This window comes from Lottia gigantea, assembly GCF_000327385.1.
Source record: "Lottia gigantea unplaced genomic scaffold LOTGIsca_2, whole genome shotgun sequence".
NCBI classification, from domain to species: domain Eukaryota; kingdom Metazoa; phylum Mollusca; class Gastropoda; family Lottiidae; genus Lottia; species Lottia gigantea.
The window spans coordinates 5,292,440-5,318,774 of NW_008708400.1; the positions used below are offsets into that span (position 1 = coordinate 5,292,440).

The 26,335-nt window shown below is 30.5% G+C and overlaps 1 protein-coding gene across 1 annotated transcript; it reads left to right on the forward strand.

Moving 5' to 3' along the window:
- Positions 1–293: 293 nt before the first annotated feature.
- Positions 294–25,387, forward strand: LOTGIDRAFT_209029 (hypothetical protein; the record flags this gene model as incomplete). Its single annotated transcript, XM_009053455.1, has 13 exons — positions 294–394; positions 4,025–4,230; positions 6,927–7,168; positions 13,427–13,610; positions 16,638–16,740; positions 17,401–17,527; positions 21,621–21,791; positions 22,538–22,783; positions 23,166–23,283; positions 23,728–23,927; positions 24,274–24,443; positions 24,779–24,999; positions 25,242–25,387. 13 exons carry the CDS (start codon positions 294–296, stop codon positions 25,385–25,387), a joined length of 2,235 nt encoding a protein of 744 aa, XP_009051703.1.
- Between the last annotated feature and the right edge of the window lie 948 nt (positions 25,388–26,335).

Genomic DNA, 26,335 nt, shown 5'->3' on the forward strand with positions numbered 1-26,335 from the left:
TGTGGAGAATCTTGGATAGAAATAAAATGTTATAGACATAGAATCGACCAACTCCAAGTTGAAAAGAATGAGAAATACATGCAAATAAAGAGGAACTACATTTTGTTTTGTATCAAACGGAAGTTACAGAATATCATTATTTGTGCGTGACGTGGACTTCGGACATTTTCAGAAATTGTTCTCATGTTTACAAATAAATGGAGTTTAATTTATAAATTGTAGGAAAATAACTACAACAATTGGTTATAGGTGTTGACAAAACTGCTGAGGAAATGGCAGACGGCAAACAACGTATGTCCCATTACAAGGGATTTCTGTATAAATGGACAAATTATTTAAAGGGCTACCAAAAAAGATGGTTTGTTCTGCAGAATGGTCTGCTATCTTATTATAGGTATGTATATCGAAACTATCAAGTGAGTTTATGCTATGGAATGGCAATACTCTGTTGACAGGTTTAGAAAAGATAGTCATTATTGACATTGATTCCAATGTTCATTGGAGATCAATCAAAAATAATGTAGTCAGATATTCAGATAATTCTAGAAGAGAAGATATGTGGGTGGGGTGTAATTATTTTCAATTTCTTCACATAAAAAAAAGTGTTATGAATTTTTAGTTTAAAAACACAAGGTCATGTGTGAAGTATGCATCACCAGTCAAGCTTTGTATTTAATTATTTTATTTTGTTTACTAGAATTAGTATCTTAATTCGTAAAAATTGATTGTTTTAACTTTATTAGGCAAAGTGTCACTCTATGACTGCAATAATTCCTTAAATGACTTTTCAATAATTCAATTAATACTTCTTCAGTACTGATTTCTTTAAAGGAAGTTAAAATTAGTTCTAATCTTCAAATAGAATGTAATATTATTCCTTTAATAGTGTTTTCTTAAAAAATGTTTTAACAATGTAATAAATGTAGTGCCATGATAATAGTCTAGAAATTGTTAGAGCAGATCAGATACAAAACAGTGGAGATATATGTCAATTATTTTATTTTAAGCATTGAAGCTTTTAGCTTGACAGCATAGCGAATTTAAGCTCTTGATGTGGTGCTAGAGGCAAGATGAAATAGGCTCTAAGTACATGAGCTGGTAACAGTTTTAATATTTTAAGTACGGTAATTTAAATGAAAGTAAATATAAGAGTCAAAGATCTTCAAAATGGCTTATCTAAATCTTCAAAGTAGCCTATCTTTGATTATCATTTCTGATAAATTATTGTGAAATTTTGATCTAGATATTATTTTTATCTTTAATACAGTAGAAAATATTACTTTACATTATTCCTTATGGCCTAGAGCACATACATGACAATATTCTTCATAAATAGACTAATCATAAATTCAATTTCAACTCATTCAGAAAATATTGATTTTTTTTATTATACTAGTGCTGAAAGTTGAAAATAAAAAGTGAAATTTAAATATCAACAACAAGCCTTAATAGATATAATGGCACAACATAACACATTATTTAATGGCAGCCAAATTGTCGCAGCACTAGTGGGAGTATAGTTTAATCCCCACTTCAGTTTTAAAAATTTCAAATTATTATTTCTGTAACTTATGTTGTTGTCTTAAAAAATGTGTCAGAAAGCACCAAATCAATTAAGCTTATATTTCTCAAATTCAGAGATTTCAGACCAGGGTAAGGTTGGAATCTTCCATGGTTGGAACCTCAACCCCATTAAGTCAGCCTGCCAATTATTTGTACCCAATGAAACTGTCACCGGCACTGGTTTGATAGTTCAAATATCACATTCTGGTCATTTGGGTTTACAAGTGTTGTAAACAAGTTCAGATTAAAACAAAGTTGAATTTGAGTTGTTATCATCTGGTATATGCAATAACTTGAATGACTGTTTCCTTGTTAGTTGCAATTAAAAAAAAAGTTGATAAATAGAGTTCCTTGAAAAATTTATATACTAAGCTATAGAAAATTAGCAATCATATGCAGATGTTAACTTTACCCAAGGTTTTCATTAATAGAATCAGATTATTTTATTATCTGTGCCAAGAAACTCCGAGTACTGGTACTTGATAAATAGTGCCAACATTTCACTATAAAGTATAGAATACCTGATGTCCGGCTGTTAGAACTATATATAAACTCTTGTTTGGTCAAAAGATTCAGATGATAATTGATAAAAAGATACACTTGTTCGTTAGGAGTATGACGTGGCTTTCAACAATAAAAAGAAAGAACTTTATTTTACAAGGATAACAACTTAAGTTCACAATTAAGGATTTTTTTACAAGCTGGTACTTGGACAAACCTCTTGAAATTAATTTCTCCCTGATTATCTGTACCCATTTACAGCTGAGTCAGGTGGAATTATTAGTGAAGATGATTTATTCTTATAACTTTCACATGCTAACTGAGATCAGAACCCACAGCCACCATTTGTAACATAACAAATATGACATCATGTAAAGAACCAACGCTTTAACCGACTGTGCTATAGTACCTCATAATAGCCTAGTCAGTGTATTATTTGACATTTATTATTAATATAGATGCAGTTATATTTCAACAAATTCTAAGAATAATGTTGAACTATAGAAAGGAATGTTAACACTTGTGATTTGAATAGAATATGATAGCATTGCATATTGGAATGTTCTATATTGAACTAAGATAGAGAATTCCTAGTGAGTTATTGAGAATGAACAGATGGTATAGATTAGAAAGATTGAGATTATATAATTATTATCTGGTGGTTTATATCAGCTAGCCTAGTTCATTATCAAACAGATCAATTCTTCTCATTATATAGAATGGTTGTTCAATTATCAGATCTATAATAATTTGAATATTTATTTAGCACCCAATCAGTGTTACTGATGTCATACTCAAAGCTTATTTCTTTGCTGTCATATATATTAATGCGTAATTTCTAGATACTGAACTTTATTTGTGTAATTTATGTATAAATGATATAGACATTTTGGTCTAGTATTTAAGGCGTAGATTTAATTATTCATAAATGTTTTAATTATTAAAGATGGCTTTCCACACTTTAAATCAAGCAAATTATCCATGTATTCTGAACTAAGGAAATGCTAAAAACTCAAATGTATTTATTGGCCACACTTTAACGTTAATAGCCACATATATTTGGAAGGGGATATGGAAAGTTAAAACTGATTTTAATTAATCTATTATAATTGTTCAAAATGAAATTTAATCTTTCCTGTTGCTGGAAATAATCATAAATGTCCATGGCTGTACAGACTATATAATTGTAGAAAAAATCAATTGATCATTCTATTGTGGTCAATTGTCAGAAAATTCATCTGTAATATTTTCCAATTAGCTTATTACGGGTTAATTAAGGCGTTGGTATTTTTCCAAAATCATTAGATCATATATTAGTCGTCCAATAATTAAATATGGTATATAAATAAATGAAAATAAGAGAACCCATCTTTAAGTGATCGTTGATATTTTCAAAAGTTATTTTGAATATTTTCTTGAATAGAGAGGCAATTGTCATTTTCAATCTTGTTTAAATTCAAGAAAAATTCTCTATTCATCAATTTATAACACACTACTTACCTTATTTAATATAGTAACAATAAAATTCATAACTAAAATATAGTTAACTAGGTTCTTTTGGCTTTTCTTACTGTTTTTAGTGTGTAATAATTTTTTTTTTTTTTTTAAAATACGTCTAGCATGAACACAGATTACATGTTGATATTCTAAAATGCAAAATTGAATAATTTGACATAATTAGATAAATCCAAATTTAGGTGCCTTTTGTAATTGCATCATTTGAATCATATCCAAAGATATAAATGACACAAAATAAAGGGAAAATTGTAAATTCTGTGAAAACTTTACTAGAGTAATTAGTTAATTGAGTAACAGTGGTAATCAAAGATATTGAAAGAATTGAAATAGGTGTTTTCCTAATTTGAAAACAGAGTTCATTAATAAATAATATGTTTTATTAATTTGGTTTACAATATACCTTATTAGATTTATCCTTGATTAAAATCAATTTTACTTTCAGAAATCAAGCAGAAATGGCCCACACTTGTCGAGGAACAATCAATTTAGCTAATGCTGTAATACACACTGAAGATTCCTGTACATTTGTCATCTCCAATGGTGGAGCTCAAAGTTTTTATTTGAAAGCTGTATCAGAAGTTGAAAGACAAAAATGGCTAACAGCATTAGAATTGGCTAAATCTGAAGCTATTAGAATCCAAGAAGTTGGTACGTAAAAGAGTAATGATTTCATTCTATTATTCTGCATCTAATTGGAAACACTGGCAAACCATGCTTTGTGTAATGATGTAAACAGTCTTTTTCCCCACTGTCTTATGACACATTATCTATATCTAGCCGTTTTAAACAAACTTGAAGACATTGAGATCCTTCTTAATGCCAATATATTTTTTAAAAAAAGAAGGTTATTCAAATTAAATAAATGAAGAAGGATTTCATGCTGTTGTTCTATACCCAATCTGTGCCATGCTTTGTACAATGGAGCTAATTTTTTACTAGAAAAGCAACAACAGTGCCAAATTACTATTTAATTTTTTTCCCCACATTCTGATGATCGTTAGTGTAAATGGACATTTCTAAATTGACAAGAGGATATTGAAAATCTTCTCAACGCCAATGCATTTAAAAGACTAAATTCCTTTAAAAATGATTACCCACATTTCTATTCCATTTGATAATTGAAGAACACAATTCAACATCTATGCAGACTATTTCAAATGACACGGCCAACAACTATTACACTAGCAATATTAAGCTTTAATGATAATGAAACCTGAAAAATCAATTCTACAGTCAAAGAATGAAATTAAATCAAATCAATGGACAATGACAGTCTAGATTTTTCTTTAAAGGTCACAAAGTGATTGCATAACAGATCGTTTCTTAAAACTCAGTCTTAAAACAACAGTAGATGGTGTTTTTGGCAGACTAGGCCTCTTACTTATTATTGTGTTCAAACAGACAAGATCGGTTGTAACATGAATTCGTTCTATCAGCAGAATATTTTTAGAATTTGCGGGTTGATATTTTAGCTAGTTATTATAAGAAAATTCATTATTTTTATAAGTGAACTGTCTACATTGGATAATAGAAATGGCATTGATGCAGACACTTTGTAATGATATAGGCTGGTCATATAGCTTTACCCACAACTAATCAATTTTTCTTGATGAAATACAAAAATTGAATTGCCACTCTTAATATATCTCACTTGAAGCCATTGAACATTTCAACACAACAGTGCAAAACAGAAAATTATGGTTTCAATATTTTTGTTGTTGTCAAAAATAGAATTTAGAAGTTTCTTGGTAAACATTTTTTCCTGTAAATTAATGACAAATTAATGATTAATTTACATTCAAAAGACTACATATGAAAATTGTAAGGTCTTAAAGTTACTGAATCCATGAAACTGTTTAACAGTGCCTACTGTTTGGTGATGTTGAAAAAGTGTTAGCTATCATCACCTAATTCATTTATGATCAGTTTATATAAACAGTTTGTTTTGTTGTTGTAAATTTGATCTACAATAGAATTGTTGAATAGAATGTTAGTGATAGTATTTGGACAAACAATAAGTATTTATTGGACAATATCATGTAAATTTACACAGGGTTATATCTGGTTGCCTAGCAACATATATTAGAAAATGACTACTTAAACTTCATTTATCATGCAATTTGTCATTTATTGATTCTTTTGAATAACCCAACCCAATCATGGGAGGTAACTTGATGTTTACTTTCATGTTTTATTATTGTATGGAATTGATATCCATTATTAGAGAAATATGTCATATATTCCTAGCATAATGCCTTTAGGTATTGTATTAATGACCTATGTGTACTGCGATATTATAATTTAACATCTGTCTCAAAATAAGAAATATTATAACAGAACCTGAAACTTGTTACGCTGAGGGATTTTCAGACAACTGACCTATTTCAGTCCTCATCCATTATGTCTATATATTATATCAAAAAACAGAATCATTTAAATATATTACTTATACTAGGATGTATCACCAAAATAAATTGTTGAATCTTAATTAGTTTAATATTGATTTTTGTCATTTCATCAATTTTATAAACTAAATTGATCAGAAATGATTTTAAGATAAGTGTGAACAATAGATGAATTATGTTTTGATAATGCCTGACTTGTATGAAATAAAGCTCCATGTAATATTAAAAAATTATACAAATAATAAACCCCATATCATAACTGTATTCAAAACATAGGTAAATATAGCTTCATTATAAACTGTTTTAATCTGTTTCAAAGGAATTATTTTACTGTTGAAGCACATTTTGTAGCTATCATTAGTATTTGGGATAGCAAATTATCTATTGTTGATGTGATAAAAAAGAGTTTGTGTTATGAATTAAAAGATATTCATATTTAGAGTGTACTTTTCTTTTGTGGCGAACATGATAAACATGTAAACTAATTTCAACACAAGACACAGGAAACTGATCTATTTTAGGGCATTGGATAACAATTTATTTTAGTCCGGAAGATTGTAGGCCCATTGTTGTAGTCACTTAAACATAAACGCTGAAATATTTACTAAACTAAACTTCACCTAAGGACTTTTCCAGAAAAAATCTGTAAAAACAAGAAAATAAATGGGTCCGGCCTTAAGCTTATTATTGAGTTATGCCCCTTGAACTGCATGTTGACATTTATTGTTACAAGCAGCAATGCAGAAATGGAACTTTCTGGCCTACCTTAAGGTCATTTCATATTTCTTAGTAATATTTTGAGGAATGTTTACTTATTATCCACTAAAACAATCTCAATATTCAAAACTCCAGTTGGTAAAAAAAACAGGTGCTAAATTAGCACTCATGTTTATGATAAATACAATAACAATAATTAACAACATTTTTCTATAATTGTAGAAAGTGATGAAGAAGAGCCTCAACCTGATAAAAATGAACTTCAGAAATCCCTGAGAACTTTAAACAGTAAATTAGAAGATTTAAACACCTGTAATGATCTAATAGCTAAACATGGTTCCGCTCTACAGAAAACTCTATCAGAACTAGAGCAACTTGAGTCCCCTACAGATGCACATAATAAAGTGAAAGCTGTCAATGAACGAGCTACATTATTTCGTATTACTTCCAATGCCATGATCAATGTAAGTAGCCTTTTGTCATTTTAATAAGCATATGTGTTCCGAGCCATATTCTGTCATCATCATTCACAGTGGCGTTTCTACAGGGAGGCTAGGAAAAGAGGCTGGCCCCCCACACCCAACTTTCAATTTTTTTATCATTTCTCATCGTGAAAGGATGACCTGTGGGCCACCTGGAAAATTTTGTGGCCCCTCACTTGATGTTTTCTAGAAACGCTACTGATATTCACAGTAATAATTGTTGTGGATTCCATATAATATAAAGTTTTTGAATTTGCACATGGAAACAAAGTAAAATAGGTTGAAGAACTTGGGGTCATCCAGCAGATACCAAATAAAAGGTGACATCAAAAGAGTTCACATGACCACAGCCCAATTGTCTGGAGTGAATTGGTTCATCTTTTTGATTTCATACAAAGACACTGCAGATTATCTATCTCTGCTGACCTGAAGAAGGGGCTAAATTGTCACATGGTGGGCCCAACCCCTGTGGACCCCACCCTAACAACAGGGCTGGCCATATAGGCACATTTCTTGTCAACTTTATTACTGGTTTAAGACAGTGTATAATATCTTCATGCAACATGTACTTCTTTATCACCCAAAAACAAATTAAAATCTACCGACCTAAAAATACTTTGTTATGTGAAATTACAAAGCCTTATCCGCCCTTGATATATAAATAACTCTCTTTGATAATTACGTATTGGTGACAATAGATCAGTAGGTATTACTTATATAACTGATATGAGACTTATAACAGTTTAAACCCAGGTTATTTATAGTATTTTGACCTGGATTAACTGATTGTCACTGACCTTTGACCCTGAATCATCTCATCAATAAGTAGTGATTGTGATATGGTTCAGTTAGGTTGAAGTTTTAATGTGAATAGGGAGTGAGATGTTAGAGTTCTAGTTACTTAAAACAGTGACATCATGTCACAAACTGTGGAGGTAAATGAATGTTTTCAAATTTTAGTATCAAAGTTATTTGTGACATTCGATGATCATTTATCAAATGCTAGTGGTTATGTCTTTCTTAGTCTCATGATGAGGCAATAATGGTGCATTGTTTACGTTAGTGTAGTTGAAATGTTTTCTAATCTTAAGAGAGATCATAAAATTTTAACAAGAGTATGTATTTATCAGTGGACTTACCTGGTGTTATAACTATATAACAAAATCCCAGTATAATCTGTTACCTATCCTGAGTTATAACAGTTCTATATCTATTCATATGACATTGTCATTTTTCATCAAAATTTTTAGGTCTCAAGATGGGTGACAATATGTTAATGCAACCTTTTTTGTCCTCTTTTTTGTATATTGGTTATCATATTTTACAGTTATCAAGGTTGAACTTTGTTTTGTGTTCAAGTTGATCATAGATATATTTGAACCTTAATAAAACAATAACTTGAAAGTTGTTTACAGTCTGATAGAGGTCATCTTCACAAAGTCAAACTATTACAAACTTCTTATAGTTACAGCGTGACTGCAATAATTATCTTTCTTGAATCACAGAATGCATCAATTTAATTGGATTGTATGCCAGTAAATACAGTCAATCATAGCTCTTTACAGACAGAATGTAAAGATTATGGCTTATTGTTTACAGACTCTCTGTCATGGAATCTGGATGTATATTCACTAGCATACAATCCAATCAAATTGCTGCATATTTACAAACTTCTGTAATACAAGATGGTGGCTATTGCAGTCAAGGTATAAGACAGAATACCTGGGCTGCGTAATAGCTTGATATTGTAAAGATAGTTTGAGGTATATATACAATATGACTAGTCAGTTCTCCCATAATTTCTATTCATTTCTCCATACATGTTATGTCCTTCACTACTCCATAAAGTTCTGACCAAACATGAAGCCTTAAAGTACGCCACTATCGATGTTCCTTTTGCAACGGGACAATGATAATGATCATCTAGCCGTTGCTGTCACAATCCCATATTCTCGTCATTATTTTTGATTGGGAGACAATTTACGTCTCTACCAATTATATTCCTTCAAACAATATTTTCCGGTAAAATGTTTGAATAACCAGACGCAAAATTGGAAGTACCGAATTTAGTTTCTTTTTTTTCCCTATGTTGAGTTGCTGTCATAGTGCCAAACAGCTTTGATAGTTTTCAGAGCAAGAATAAAAAAAAAATCAACAATTTTTACATTGAATAATATTCACATTTATCCCAAATGACTTGCGAATCAATGACCCAGCAAGTACAATTACACAAATGAGTTATGCCCCTCATTTTGTCGTTACTGGAAAAAATCCCACCTGAAAACTTTGAAAATTGATTTATAATGAAACAGAGCAGGACTTTTCATATTTTTGGTCTAATTTTCATTTTCATTGCTAGGTACAAATCAGTATCTTAGATCTAAAATCATGGTTTATGATTAATTGATATAAAAAAATAAATTTTCCATTTGTGAAAATGTGGTTCACAAATTGTGTGGGATTCAAAAAGATAAAATTTATTAGCATTATTTAAAAATCTTAATTATAGTTGACTAGGGGACCATGACTGACCATAATGGGAGGTGGATGGTATGACATCACCAGATGTAACAAACAATATTGTTATTGAATTGTACCTAACTTTTAGTGAGTTTAGACCAATCCTTTTTTTGAATCAAAGCTGGTAGTTAGAATATAGTCTACTAGTTTTAAATGGAAATTTAAATTATATAGAAATGTTGTTTGGTTGAGAACTGTCAGAGTTTTCTTTCCCATGTGTCCTGACCCTGAAGTATGTATAGCATATAAACCTACACCCTGAATAAAGAATAAAAAATCCTGTTTCTGAAACTAAGGTATGATTGGTCGAACGGATAGTGAAGGTGCTTCTGTAACTAATCTATTTGACCTTATTTTCTATGAATCCCAAGACTATAAGTGTTGGAGCCACTGATCTTAATTAATTGTGAATGAAGAGTAAAACTAATAGGACATCGGAAGAGAATTGAAACAATCACTTCCTTTAACTATTTATGTGATGGATGGTAAGGGAAAATCTGCTAAAGGGAGTTAACTGATGAGAATTTTGTACTCAGATAACCATCATACTGTTTTTCACAGTATAATATAGATTAGTGCTCTAGATAAACTCTTAAAGTTCAATCTTGATTATAATAGACACTTTGTAAGTGCATTCTATATTCTGATATATGATTTTCACACAAACACTGATAGCTTAAGATGGAAAATCAGAAAGAAGTATTTTCAACCATTTTTACACCACAGCACTGTCACTCTATATATAAGACTTATGATTGTTAGAATTGTCTAACTTATCAGACAACAACATTTAAAAGTGGAGAGCACATATGACAAAAAACACAAGGGGATATATTATCTATTACTTTAAGTATATCTAACATGTTTCATAACTTTCAACAGAGGTGTAAATTTTGTTGAAAAGTTATGTACATTGTTAATGATGAAGTGTGTTATACAATGATATATTCCCTTTTGTTTTTTGTTATATACAGATAAATTTTGATCAATTTAAATTGATGATATAGTGTTGTTCACATAATTTTAACATTTTCAAAATTGTTCGTGCAAGAATAAGTTTTGACTGACATCTAAAGTTTGATTGGGTTTTTGAACAACTGTTGGTCAGGGACATTAGAATCCTGTTCAATTAGAATGATCAGTTAGCATATCAAGAATTTTCACAGCTAACTGCCATAATTGTAGAATGAATATTCAGATTTGATACACTACTAGCATGAGATTAGCTCCTTTAAATTTATAAAAATGAATGAAGTTTACAATATTTGATCTAGAAACAGAAGTTGAAGTAGAAGAAATTGTAAATTGACTAATCTGATAAAAATTCATGACATGTCTAACATGACATACTAAATAAACAGTAAATTCAGAAATTGAATGTGAATTGAGACTGAATAAATATACAGTGACATGAATAGGGTAAAATTTAGACAATGTAACATGAACAATGTTAGGTCTGTTTATCATTGTGCTAGGATATTAAATAGGTGTGTAGCTGTGCTGTTGATTTGGTTGTCATTTAACTGGATCGCTTCAATACCTGGCTATTTATTAAATACACAGGATACCTTATTTTCTATCATATTTTTGATGTAGAAAGGTACTCCCTTTAATATTTCTACTTGCATATATGTATATCATATTTTTGCATTGAGACAGATTATGGAAATGTAATAAAAGTATTCTATATAGTTTTTTTGGATATAGATTCATCATGTATTCAGAATTCACTCCTGTTCTCTCAAATTTTTATACGCCCACATAAAATATATTACCTATATTGTTGAACTATTATCAGATTTTTTTGAGATTGATTAATTTGAGGGTAATATTTTTGGATGAAATGTTATTTGATAAATTGTCAGTAGGAAGCCTAGTTATGTTATTTTAAAACTAACTTGAGTAACATCTGTTTGTCGTATTGATTCCAGTTAGGTAGTATGTGTTATGATTTCATTGTCACCTTTCTCTAGTTTATTATAGACTATGTCTCATAATCCATAGCCTGGTTATGTTTGATTTTGTCATTTTGTTTATCACAAGTTTATATTTTAGCCTGATCTTGGTCAGTTTTGTTTAAATCTGGATATCTTGTTCAGCCTAGTTTGTCATGGCTATATCGTGACATTGTGGTACATTATGACTTGGTATAAGCTTGCCTTGTTTAATTTTGTTTCATGGATATATCGTGTTTACGTGGTTTGTCTTGAGACTTGATTAATGTTATTAAAGTGACATGGTATTGCCTTGTTGGTTATCTTGTTCAGTGTGGTGCATCATAGCCTTAATTTTTTTTATGGTGCATCGTGACTTGATATAAGCTTATTTTGTTTCATTCTATCCATATGGATATATCTTGATCATTTGATTCAATTTAACTTATTAAATAAAACCTTATATTCAATTTGGTACATCTTGTTCAGTTATGTTCATCAAGACTTTATGTAAACTTGTCTTGTTCAATTTTGTTCATATCGCAATAATTTTTTTCAGTTAAGTTTGAATGACTTTAAATAAGGTTATTTTGTTCATATCCTGATATGTCTTGTTCAGTTTAGTTTTTCATGACTTGCGCTACTTTATGTAATTGATGATATCTTGAGACTGTTTTATTATGACATTAATTTGTGAAAAGGTAAGAAACTGTCTACTTCTAATAAATTCAAGCAGTTTATTTGCACCTCAGTGGTCCTTAAATTCACAATGAATATTCATGACTGTTTTAATTGACTGTCAGTATTTCAATTGAGTTTTTATGCATACACAAATTATAATGCTCTATGTAATTTGGTGCTATTGTCGAAAGGTCTGTATGATTTTATCTTAGTAAATTAATTAATTTTATGAAATACATGATAAATGTTAGAATTATTTCAACTCAAATACAATATGAAATATAAATGGAGGTATTGATTTAATAGCATGTTCATATTAGATTTATAAATGAATTAGAGTTATTTGACATTTAATACAGTTAAAGTTATTTCTAAAATAAAATATTTACAGACTTGATGTTATTACTTTTGTGAAATTCCAGTTCTCCAGTCATAAAAACTAATTCCATTTCTTCTAAAAAGTTAAAAATTGACTTACATTTCTAATCAATATGATCAAATTACAAACAGGTTAGATTTGGCTTAAAGTAATACGACCTCTTAGAATGAACATAAAATTTAAAGTCTCAAAACATTGTCAATAAGTGCTATGACTAAAGAATAGAATCTCTATATAACACGATATATCCATTAAACTAAATAGTTGTTGGAAAAAACTTTTAAGCATGTTTCAAAATTACTTGGTTGTACAGATTTATTGAATTATACAGGGATTCTGTTGTATATTTGTAACACCAGGTACTTCCACTGATGAACAAAGACTAAGATTAACCATAATTAATACATTGATAGACATATTCTTCCCTTCCAGAAATATCAACTAAAATATATCAAAGTTTAGAAATACACTTTCAAAATGATATATGTGCCCATGTGTAAATATTTGTCAATCCCAAAACTTTCAGTACTATTTTATATTTCAACCTACATATAGATAATGGGTAAAATTGAATTTACTGACAAGTATGAGAAGACAGTTACCGTCCAAGTGAAGAAAATGACTTGATTCCATTTCAAGAATCACTTATAGAGAACTTTCCATTTACACATTGGTACTTAATATAATATGTTAGACTTAATTTATCTGTCTTTATGTATATTTCAGGCCTGTTCTGAGTTCTACGACCTAGCCCAGACAAATGGTCGTCGCTGGCAGAGAATGTTGCAACATGAACACGACCAAAGACTGAAGCTAGAGGAAATGGTGGAACAGTTAGCCAAGGATCAGGTGTCCTTAGAAAATAAAGCACGCAAGTCCTTACATGGGGGAAATAATAATCATAATTCTGGTAAGTACAAATGGCCCTTTTGTCCATTAGCTCAGGGATATCATTGCCACCTGCTTAAAACATTTTGTTTCCACACAACAAAATCCAAGATTGATATTGAACAATCTTTTAACACTGATATTTATGACTTACAGTGTTCTGGGCAAATTTTGGGCTACTGTTTATGTGACAACTAATCTATATAAATAAACAGTCAGTAAACAAACAATAAATTCTCATGTCTTATCCTGACATCTATTTGACATGGATTCGGGGAAAAATTGGGGACTTAAGAAGATATAAATAGGATGAAAACAGAAATAGGAAGAAGTATTGAAATGATAAATTACTGACCTTTTCCCTCATTGCACACTTCTTCTTGATAAACGTAACACAGAGAAAAAAAACGTTTTTCAAACTATTCTTTTTGTATTTTGTAAGTGGTTTAAAAGGTCGTAAATATTGAAATGATATTTGATCATATTTTTTCTGTCATTGCATACTTCTTCATAATCTTTTAAAACTCAATATATTTCAATATATTTCAATACATTTGGTATTATTTATACCCCAGTGGATTATGAAAATTCATAATTGATAAGTAACCTTTACAATGAAAGGAAGTCTACAGAATGATCTTATTGTTCTTGTTTAATGTCAGATGTTACTCTTATGGCCAACGAACCTGAGATAATTCTATTATCACTTTAATACTCTATTACATCATGAAATTTAATTAGTGCTTCTATTAATTAAATCATAGACAACCTGTCAGAGACTCTAGCACACTGACTGACTAACTGACTGATTCCAACCAACGGCACCGATCAAAAATAGTTCTATAGATCTAGTGACTCATGATGCTATAAATAGATTATAGGATAAAGTAACAACAGTCTGTATACACATGTTGACTGGTTTCATTTACTCCTGGGCTTTTCTCAGGATCGGATATAATTTTCTGATTTGGAACAATGAATTATTTTAAGGATCTGAAAATGTGAATCAAAGGTAAAAGATATGTTAAGTGTATTCTACGGATTGATTTCTTTAAAAATTGTTTTTAGTGGGATAGAGTTGTCTGTGATAGATTCTTGGATTTAAGATAGTTCTTAAAACACATTTAAGAAATTAATATCATCATCTGTTATCTTTATGGGTAATTTAATCTATATGCATTAGATCAATGTATTGTGAAAATTGTGTGTTGAATTGATCTGGGTATTCATTTAATTTGCTAACTATACAAGAATTCTTACACAATTTTTAATGTCAGACCATATTTTTAGAGAACACTCTAAAATTATTACCTGTATTTTATAATCAAATTAGCTTTGATTCACTAATTTATTTTGTTCAAATTAAATTCAAATATAAAAGACAAAAACGGAAACATTTTGACCTATAAGGTACAGTGGTGTAACCTATTTTCGTGGATATAAGGATTGAACACCGAATTTCGTCAAAGTTAAAAAAACGAATTTTATTTTTATGTCTTAGATGTTTCCTCAGATATTCTACAAAATAATTAAAATTGGTTTATTTCGATTTTCTTTATGAATTCTTCACTTTGACCCATATTTCATGAGCAACCAACTCGGCAACGGCAGCAGAATGCGTCACCTATTTCATGTACAATGTTTGATCTATAAATAAGTCTAGAAAAACACATTGTATGGATACCGGGTGGTATAATTAACTTCTCTTAGTATTTATCTTTAATATCAATTCATTATAACTAGTGACAATTCCTTCAAAGAACCACGATTTTAAAAAAAAAATAGTGACTGACAAAATAAGACACGTAGCGTGATTTATTGCTAAAACTTTAAAGCAATTTGTGCTTGGTTGAATAATTTGTTAGCTGAAAATAAGAAGACAAAAAAAACTTGTATTGAACCTAGGCTGTTATGGAAAGGGAGTATTTGTCGATCACAAAATGCTTCGATAATGGCTGTATGCTTTTTGAGTCAAAAGTAATATTATAAGGATGGAAATAAAATTTGTAACTTTTATTAGTAGTTGTGTAATAAATGAGAAAAATGATATTAAAAAAAAAAGGAAACTCAATTTGTAAGACAATATAATCTAGATTTATAATGGATTTTTAGTAATAATTGTTATTTGAAATCATATATTTTTCCATTATTTTGCTATAAAAATCAATAAAACTCTCTTAAAACCTGAAGAAATGATGAATTTTATGATGTTAACTTTAAGAAGTGACAAATGTTATAATGTTAGAGACAGATTGAATTGTTAATATAATTTTTAAAATGAACAGATCAAGTTTGGGAAAATGTCAATGTCTAGTAAACTCTCTAATATTTTAAGTGTTAATCTATCTTCATTTAATTTCTTCCAAGTGCAACTGAATAATTCTCTTGAAAGAATTGAATTATTATAAGCTACCTGTAACACTTATTAGAATGATTCCAATGTCTGCATAATATACATAATTAATGGAAACAAATTGATATATCTTACTGACAAAAATCAAGTTCATATTTAACCAATAGCGTGGGCCATATTAAATCAAGAATGAGGCTCCTAATGCAAACCTTGAAAAGATATTGTTATGTCACTGCATAAAATGGCCACCTTGACGTCTTAAAGCAAAGCCTTCTTCTCCAATCTCAATAACTCGAAACTATTCATATTTTACATGATTAAATTTTGAATTGAACCTTCACAAATTTTCGAGAAAGGGCAGTTTCAATCCCATTATCTTGCTGTTTAGCGAGTGTTTTATGACATCAAATTGGCTATTCGTTCATATCATATGACGTTGCCATCTTATTAATTTGTGTTATGAACCTCTCAAAAACGAAGCGTGAATAAGGTTTATATCATAAATGAAGTAGAATTTCATTTTGAAAGTGTTATATTTAGATCTATCATACGAATGATAATAACCAACATCATTTGAATTTGTCAGAATTTATCGTTTAACAGTAGCAATAGACACATTTCATGTTTTGTATCCACTAGTTTTCCCATTGAACAATTAACAAAAGAAATAAATATGATATTTGACATTGTTTTCAGGTTCCAACCCTTCAGATGATGAGGATTTTTTTGATGCATTGGATCACCAAGTGGAGGATGAGTTTAAAGTGGCGCTTCCACCAAAACCAGAAAAACTTCACAGGTGAGTTCTGAATTTTTTGACCAGAATCAAGAGTCTTGGTGCAAAAATCATGAATATAGATATCTGGAACTTGTACCATGCACTGTAATTATCATGAAACACATGGAAATCTAAAGTTCAGATTAAGAGTTGTTTACTGATTACCATCAGCCATATGGAATAGTGCTGAATATCACCAATTATGCCATAGTATGATATGGGCTAATGGTATAAAATTTAACACGTTATCTTCAAAGTTACAATATTTATTAATCTATACCTTTATAACTATGATATTTGGTAATGTAATAGGAGTAGAAAACATCCACTCTCTTATAAATAGTTGCTAATAATTTCAGTCAAGTCAGTGAGAAAAATTTAATTCCATTCTAAACTTTTTATGGAATGAGATGTCTCAATATACAATATATATCATGCCAGCACCAATATTGAATAGTTCAAGAACATTGGGATAACACCATCCTCACTTGACAAATATTAATGACATGATACAATGCAAAGGTTACTGTCTGCTCTCTGTTCATTGTGAATCACAATACAGAAAAATTATAATTGCCAACTCGTTATGACGATACTGATATTTTTGTCTAGTAGTACTGGTATAACCATGACTAACAGTATAATTATGACTGGTTAATAATTCTATATTTTTCACCCTAGAAGAACTGATAGTGATTTTAGTATGGAAAGTTTTACCAATGAAGTATCTAGTGAATCCGAATCTGAAATACCAATATCAGAAGCTTGTGTCTTTACTGCCAAAACTAACTCACCTAAAAGAAACCAGGTAATGTTTGTTCAATATTACTTTGAAGTTTTTGTGATATAACCAAGGGATCTAAATTCTTATTTTTGAAACGGCAGATTTTTTAAGGTTTGTGCCATACATGTAGATGTGCTAAATTGAAAATATATTATAAGCTTCATTATGCCAAATTTAATTTGGTTATCATATGCATGCAAAAATTTATAAAAATTGTTCATTTTATACATTGGCTATTTTTCATATTTCCTATGTTGGAATTTTATTTAAACTTTTGTTTTATGTACACTGTATTGAAGAATAACATTCCTGAAAGTATTATTGGTGCTAATAGCAAACCCTGCTTAAAATAGAATTGAAATTATCTAGAGACAATCTATCAATTTGCAGCTAATATGATTTCAGTGAACTGAATGAAAAATAGCTGAACTTTATCATATTAGCTCCTAATTCAAACCAATGTGTAGATTACAAAAAAAAAAATAGAACTTTCATATGGTTAGGAATATTAATATAGATTTGACAGGAAAGGTGATTTGCCTGTCATGTCTGAATGGACATCCTAAGTTTACTCTTTTTTTTTAACTCAAAGGTTGCAATTGCCCATACAGGAAATGCCATCTTTTCATTATGAAATTTATATATGAATATTCTTACAAATGGTGAAAATATTTGATTTGTAGTGTTGTATGAAGAATTGACTATTAATTTGCTAATTAGCAAGGGTTGATTAGTTACTGCTTTAAGTACTGATAATAGTATTACTTATATTTATTTTCATTTAGTAGCTACTAATACTAATTACCAAGGCCAGGGAAATTAATCAACAGCTTATTACACCTGGTGTCAGGTAGATTACTAATCTCAACTTCAACTGGTCAATTTTATATTGTGATGATCATACCAGTTTTACTATTGATGAAATTATTAATGATGATTGGTGAAGGATTGGACACTAAAATCTAATGACATAGAAAACTGACTTGGAAAAACATCTAGTTTCTCAGATAAACAGCAGCCCTTGATGTTTACGACTGTTTTCATCAAAGATCCCTCAAAAGTAGGAAAGCAATAGGCCAACACAACTTACTGTCCTGACAAACTGTCACTTGTTGCACATGACATTGCCCATTAGTCGAAACTAAAGCAGAAATGTAGGATTCTTTATTTGTTTTCATCACTATTTGTTTGAAGTTGAAATGTAGTGAATATGCTTTAAACTTAATCACAAAACCATGGTCAGAAGTCAAGTAACCACCATGACAGCTGTCGTAGATTAAACATTGGTTGCAAGGAGAATCCTAGTAGCATTGCCATGAGGATCTAGGTTTTTCAGAGTTTTCTAATGTCACTCAGTTTGAAAAGTCAGCCAGTTATTTTCACTCAGTTTGTAATGTCGGCCAGTCATTTTCACTCAGTTTTAAATATCAGTCAGTCATTTTCACTCAGTTTGAAATGTCAGTCAGTCATTTTCACTTAGTTTGAAATGTCGGCCAGTCATTTTCACTCAGTTTGAAATATCAGTCAGTTATTTTCACCCAGTTTGTAATGTCGGCCAGTCATTTTCACTCAGTTTGAAGTATCAGTCAGTCATTTTCACTCAGTTTGGAATATCAGTCAGTCATTTTCACTCAGTTTGGAATATCAGTCAGTTATTTTCACTCAGTTTGAAATGTCAGTCAGTTATTTTCACTCAGTTTGAAGTGTCAGTCAGTCATTTTCACTCAGTTTGAAATATCAGTCAGTTATTTTCATTCAGTTTGAAATGTCAGTCAGTCATTTTCACTCAGTTTGAAATGTCAGTCAGTTATTTTCACTCAGTTTGAAATGTCAGTCAGTCATTTTCACTCAGTTTGAAATGTCAGTCTGTCATTTTCACTCAGTTTGAAATATCAGTCAGTTATTTTCACTCAGTTTGAAATGTCAGTCAGTTATTTTCACTCAGTTTGAAATATCAGTCAGTCATTTTCACTCAGTTTGAAGTATCAGTCAGTCATTTTCACTCAGTTTGGAATATCAGTCAGTCATTTTCACTTAGTTTGGAATATCAGTCAGTCATTTTCACTCAGTTTGAAATGTCAGTCAGTTATTTTCACTCAGTTTGAAATGTCAGTCCGTCATTTTTACTCAGTTTCAAATATCAGTCAGTTATTTTTACTCAGTTTCAAATATCAGTCAGTTATTTTCACTCAGTTTGAAATGTCAGTCAGTCATTTTCACTCAGTTTGAAATATCAGTCAGTCATTTTCACTCAGTTTGAAATATCAGTCAGTCATTTTCACTCAGTTTGAAATGTCAGTTATTTTCACTCAGTTTCAAATATCAGTCAGTTATTTTCACTCAGTTTGAAATGTCAGTCAGTCATTTTCACTCAGTTTGAAATGTCAGTCAGTCATTTTCACCCAGTTTGAAATATCAGTCAGTTATTTTCACTCAGTTTGAAATATCAGTCAGTTATTTTCACTCAGTTAGAAATGTCAGCCAGTCATTTTCACTCAGTTTGAAATGTCAGTCAGTTATTTTCACTCAGTTTGAAATGTCAGTTATCAGTATAATCAGTCAGCTCGAATTGTCAATTATATTTAATCATTTGTCATTTATTCAAGTCATTATGAAATGCAAGTTATATCCAGTTAGTCTGAAATATCAAATATATGCAGTAATTTTGAAATGTCAGCCATATTCATACATTTGTTATCAGCATTCTACAGAAAGGAGACATTTTCATTGACATGGAAATTTTTGAATATAGGATAGAAAGCATTTCTGAATTGTGCCAAAAGTATTCACAAACATTTTATGGTATTCTTCAAAGTTATAATCAAGGTTTCCATATTGGTAACAGACACTTGAAGTCTTGAATCATAAGAGATCAAACAGGAATTAAGACAGAAATAAACCTTGACACTGATAGTTATGATAGATGAATATTACCATCTTTTTAACCTCAGTGAGTCCAAAACTAGTTGTCATGATTAACATTGAGCTCTTGACAATTGTGTATGCAAATCAACTTCAATACACGACATCAGAATAGTATTATAAGCTTTTGAGTCCAAAGCCAAAATAATGACTTGAATTTAAGCTTTATTGCGTTGGGTGTCTGAAGTGCAATACTTTTCTGGAACAATTGATGCCTTTCTGCTAATGGATCTTTTATCAACATAGCAATGTTTGTTTGGTATATTTGATATTTAATGACTGAAATGATACTGAGTTTGGTTGAGTTTTGTGTTTTTGTTTTCACTATTTGACAAAGCAATCTGGTTATTAAAAAGCACTGACAATTACAGATTTGAGCATTGTGAAGGAAATTTATGTGTTTATTACTTCAAACCCACATAATATGACTAACTATATTATAGTTTTAACAGATCAGCGTGTTTCTACTCAGTTTGGAAATGAAACAATTACAAAACAATTCAAAAAATATTGACAGCGGAACACATAAAATGTTAACCCTTCATAGGATAGAATAATATGTCAGGTTTAAACAAGCACCTGAATATTGATCAGTGTAATCCTAAACTGGTTGAAGTTGGGTTAATTCTCTTGATATGTTTGATAAGATGATTACAGACTCTGACTTAGCCTTAAACCAAATACACAGAAATAGGAGTTCTTATTGCTTAATATCAACTCATTGTGTTCATTGAATCAGTGTTGACTGAAACCTAGTCTATATATGGATGCTATAATGGTCTGTAAATAATGTGTTATTGAACTCTTTGAATACTTCTTCATGAAAATGCTGTTCTGTGAGGTTGGAATATGTCAATATCAAGTTGATTTAATATACTACATTGAACAATGTCTTCATTATTATGTTTAGGGTTTATAGGAATATGGACATGATATTTATATTTTGCTTTGGTTATTGACATTTTCCTTAATATGTAAACTTTTGTATAGTCTCTAGAATGTGCTGAGGGACAGTTTTAATTGTTATTGTGTCAAGAATTATCACAGAAAACCAACAGAAAGTGAATATTGTGTGCTATTTTTATACTAACTTCTCCTTGTTTCTTGTCTGGATCCATTTTAGTATTCATTTTATTATCTTTGTGTTTTTCAGAAAGAAAATGTTAAATCAGAACATAAACGTCAAGCCAGTCAGGATAAACTTAAAGTTCGTCAGCTGACATCTGAATCACTGAATGCTAGTGGTGAAACGTCTAATAAACGAGTCCGTCGTAAAAAGATACCAGATCGTCCAAATTATAGTCTTAATTTATGGAGCATTATGAAGAATTGTATTGGAAAGGAGTTATCAAAAATTCCAATGCCGGTAAGTGAACAAATTTCTATTGTGAAGAATAAAAGACTTGACACTTTGGATTAAAGTGGAAGTATGTGCTGGCTTTTAAAAGAATTTTTTATGAAGTCATTTCTTTCTTTTGTAAACATTTATCAATTTTTGAAAACAAATGTCTGTTCAATCAAAATATTTCCATTTACCCACATTCCTGTCCAAAGTATGACAAAATCAGGAGTAATAATTATATAGTAATGGACTCATTGCGAACAGTGTAAGCATGGTCTGCTTCACGTGTGACACCCGCCACTACTATATAGGTCAAGATCATGCAATTGCAAAATCATCCTTGATTTTCCATTACCATTAGTTTAACAATTATATAGATATTTCAAAATATACCCAGAAAATCAGCAAATACGCTCACTTTAAACTGAAGACATTTCTCTTGAGACTTGACTTGATGATAGCAACAAACAGTCGATTGCTTAACAATACTTGTTTCATTACACCTTTTATAATAGAAAATGAAGCTTTGTTGAATATAAAATAATAATCTTCTTTATTCAGCTTTTTGAAAAATATATTTAATAGTCATTTTGTCTTGATGGTATTTCTACATGGTATTTAGTGGGGTAGATTGTTGGCAATCAAATAATCAGTATTCAGTAATAACTAACCTTGTAACTGGTCAGGAAGGGTTTCTTCATCTAAAAAGACCATGCCTTAAATTTGCATTTTGAAAGATGTCTGTATGTATATCCTTTATCTGCTTTCAGGTTAACTTCAGTGAGCCTTTATCCATGTTGCAACGAATCACAGAAGAGTTTGAATATGCAGATTGTCTGCACAAAGCTGCTAAATGTGATGATTCTGCTGAACAGTTGGCGTGGGTAGCAGCATTTACAATATCAGCATTCTCGACTACGCTTCAAAGGACCGGTAAACCCTTTAATCCATTGTTAGGAGAAACTTATGAATGTGATAGAACTGATGATTTGGGTTGGAGAAATATTGCTGAGCAGGTTAGTGAAGTTATTAATACTTGTTATATATACACATATTGCAATCAACTTCATGACAAGCCATGGCTAATTTTATACATGAATAGGCTGCTTTTGACAAGAAATTTTTTTATTTGCACAATAATAGTGAATGTTGAGTGTTGGTTGTAACTTGTTTATCTTATAGTAATGTGATTTGATTATAGTGCAAATATAGTGCATCTATTATTACCTTCAAGTTAATCTTGAAAAATATCATTCACAGTACTTAATTCCTGTCTTGAAAACAAAAATATGTTAAACCTGTCTCTCTCTAGATCTTCTCCAAGCTTGTTAAGTTACACATAAAAAATAGAATTCTGAATGATTTACAGAATATTTGAATTTGGACTTTTTTTTGTAGGTCTCGCATCATCCACCAGCATTAGCCATGCATACAGAAGGTAAAGGTTGGACATGTTGGCAAGAGTTTACCATGACAAGTAAATTTCGTGGAAAATATTTACAGATTATTCCCTTAGGTAAACCAGTCTTTATATTTCGACAGACCATCAATTCCCAATCTCAATTCAATCAGTAAACTACCCAATGCTATTTCTTTAAAATTTTTACAGCCTTGTCAACTAGATTTGAATGGAGGGCCTTCATACTGATGCCCTCTAAAGTCTTCAATAAGCTCACCTCTGTGTATAATGAGTTTCAAATGCTAATTTCCGCACCAGCTGTCCTGATGATGCCTTTATATCTGAAACATAATATCTACAGTCAATTGGAATAAATGTCCCAATAACAAACGGATAGTTTTAATGACTTATATCCAAAACATGACATGTATCTAAAGTATGCCATAAACTAGAATTAGAATTAGAATAATGTCTTGATAACAGACAGAATATTTGATATACTGATATATTAAGCATTCTCATTCTATTAGTAGTTTATAAGCAATGTTTATATTATTTTAGGGATAGCTCATTTAGTCTTTCATAAATCTGGTAACCACTATACATGGCGTAAAGTGACAACTACTGTACATAATATAATAGTTGGTAAACTATGGGTAGATAACCATGGTGAGATGGATATAACTAATCATAAAAATGGTGATAAATGTCATCTCAAATATTCAGCTTATAGTTATTTCTCTAGAGAGACTCCTAGAAAGGTTCGTAATTACCATTCTTTGAATTTCATGTGCAAAAAAAAATGCCTTCTCTTTAATATATTTCTAAAGGTCAGATGAAAGAAAGTGCTTAGAATTGTCAATAAACTCAACAGGAAAGTAATAATGTCCCACTCTAATATTGAGATAATGAAGACTGACATGCAGTGTTCAATGATTACACTTTTAAAGATCCAATTAACATGATGAAGGTTATAGTCCCAAGTACTGGAACCATGTCAGTTGCATCACTGACAGAGGAAAACCAGTTGCAGCTGTCAAAGATGAAAAGATCATCAGTACTCTGTCATATCCTATCCTTGATATCCCTGTCAATAACTCTTTGTAGGTAACTGGAGTAATAACTGATATAACCAATAAACCACGCTGGGTTTTAACTGGTACCTGGGACAATCAGATGGAAGGAGCCCAGATTTTACATGTTGAAGAATCTAATAAAGGCAAACCAGTGTTTGAAACAGGTCCTCACAAAGTTATGTGGAAATGTAGACCTCTGCCGTAAGTCTGTTATTTGGTATAGATCTGAAGAGTATTTTGGCCTTCTCTTTATTTAAAACAGAAAAGAAAGGAAAAAAAAATATTTTAGAAGGATGATAACTTGTGTTTACTAGAGTCTTCTGTACCAGCTGGTCCGTGGTCGAACAGTCTGGCAAGCAATCGTACCTGTATAACATGTATTCTTGTACAGCAGGTTCGACTAGAAAAATGAGAAAAGACGACATATTTAAGATCACCAGACTTTTACACATCATATAAAATTAAAACCCATGATGACCATTTTTTGACGTAACCAAGGAAGTGTTTTTGATATACTCAATGTGATTTCATTTTAGGCCAGGAGCAGATAAATGTTATAATTTCACCCAGCTGGCTATAGAATTAAACGAACCAGAAGATGGTGTGGCTCCAACTGATTCTAGATTACGACCTGATCAGAGATTAATGGAGGAAGGTAAATGGGATGAGTCAAACAACTGTAAATTATTAATAGAAGAAAAACAACGTGCTACGAGGAGGAAACGTGAACAGGAGGCTGAGAAAGCAGCTAATGAAGGTAGGGTTGTGGATCATATCAAAAGCCTTTTAACATTTACCCTAATGAAAAGAAATGGAGTTTTACATCCTACTTTTCAATTCAATTTTGGGCAGCAGTGAAAGTTCACTATTTTTCATTTCCAACTCTCAAGGGATTTTCAAGCCTGTAGCTACGAGGGAATAACTCCAAGAGAAACCCCAACCTCCAAATAGTGCTTAAAACAAGAAACAGCCTATTATTGAGAACATTTTATTTTCTAGGTCGTGATTTTCCACAGTATCAGGCAACATGGTTTAAAAAGGATAAAGATCCGATAACAGGAAACTTAATTCACCAGTTTAACGGTAAATATTGGGACTGTAAAGCTAAACAAAACTGGTCAGACTGTCCGCATATATTCTTGTGATAAATTGTGATAGAATTATCCAGTACTAGGACATAATATTATTATATAATAAACTTTCACTGGAAGAAAGTGGCTTCCATAGAATGGTGATTTTAAGACTTGATAATCATGGATTCTAATGCAGTGATTACTGAATACAAAAGCATTGGATGGAATGGTATTTACAGAGAAGAATGGTGTACTTATTTGAGGGTTATTTGTTGTCTGTTTTGATGTGAAGATTGCAATGTCTAAGATAGTATATCTATAGTTATTTTGGTGACTTTGGGTCTAGTTTATCTAACATATCCATCTTATCATATATTGGCATAAAGTGAAATCAAAATCATTTCCCATAGAATAATTGAATTTGGAAGTATATATAAAGATTTTCATATTGATGTATGTATGAAGGCACGTAATGGAATATTGTCAGTGCAATGTGATAAATAAAGGAGAATCTTCAACAATATAAAAGCTGATGTCTCATTGGTGGATATTTGAAACTGTGCAATCATTTTGACCTATCTGTTTATATATAAAGTAAGAAGAACTGTGATTGGTTTAAATTAGTTCCTATGAATTCTTTTTTGTTTCCTATTTGTTATGTTAAAGATATTTTAATTTAGAATTTTATAATAATTTTGTCTAATATCTTTTCTAAGTTATTTCTGGTGAGAGTTTATTTAGTAGTCTTGATAGTTTTATAAATAATTTATTACAATGATAAACATATTATCATCATCTTCTAAAATAATCCCTTTGACACCTGTTTCACAACATTGTACACTTCTTGGTTATGTGAGATATTTTTCAGAGTTCTGTATCATGCCAATGCTGTATCTAAATATGAACTATGGAGTTTTTATATTTTATTTTAGATGTAAGAATAAGAATTTTTTTCTGTAGACTACCAAATTTTTGGACACAAAATTTTGAAATATTCACAGCATAGATCATAGATTATTT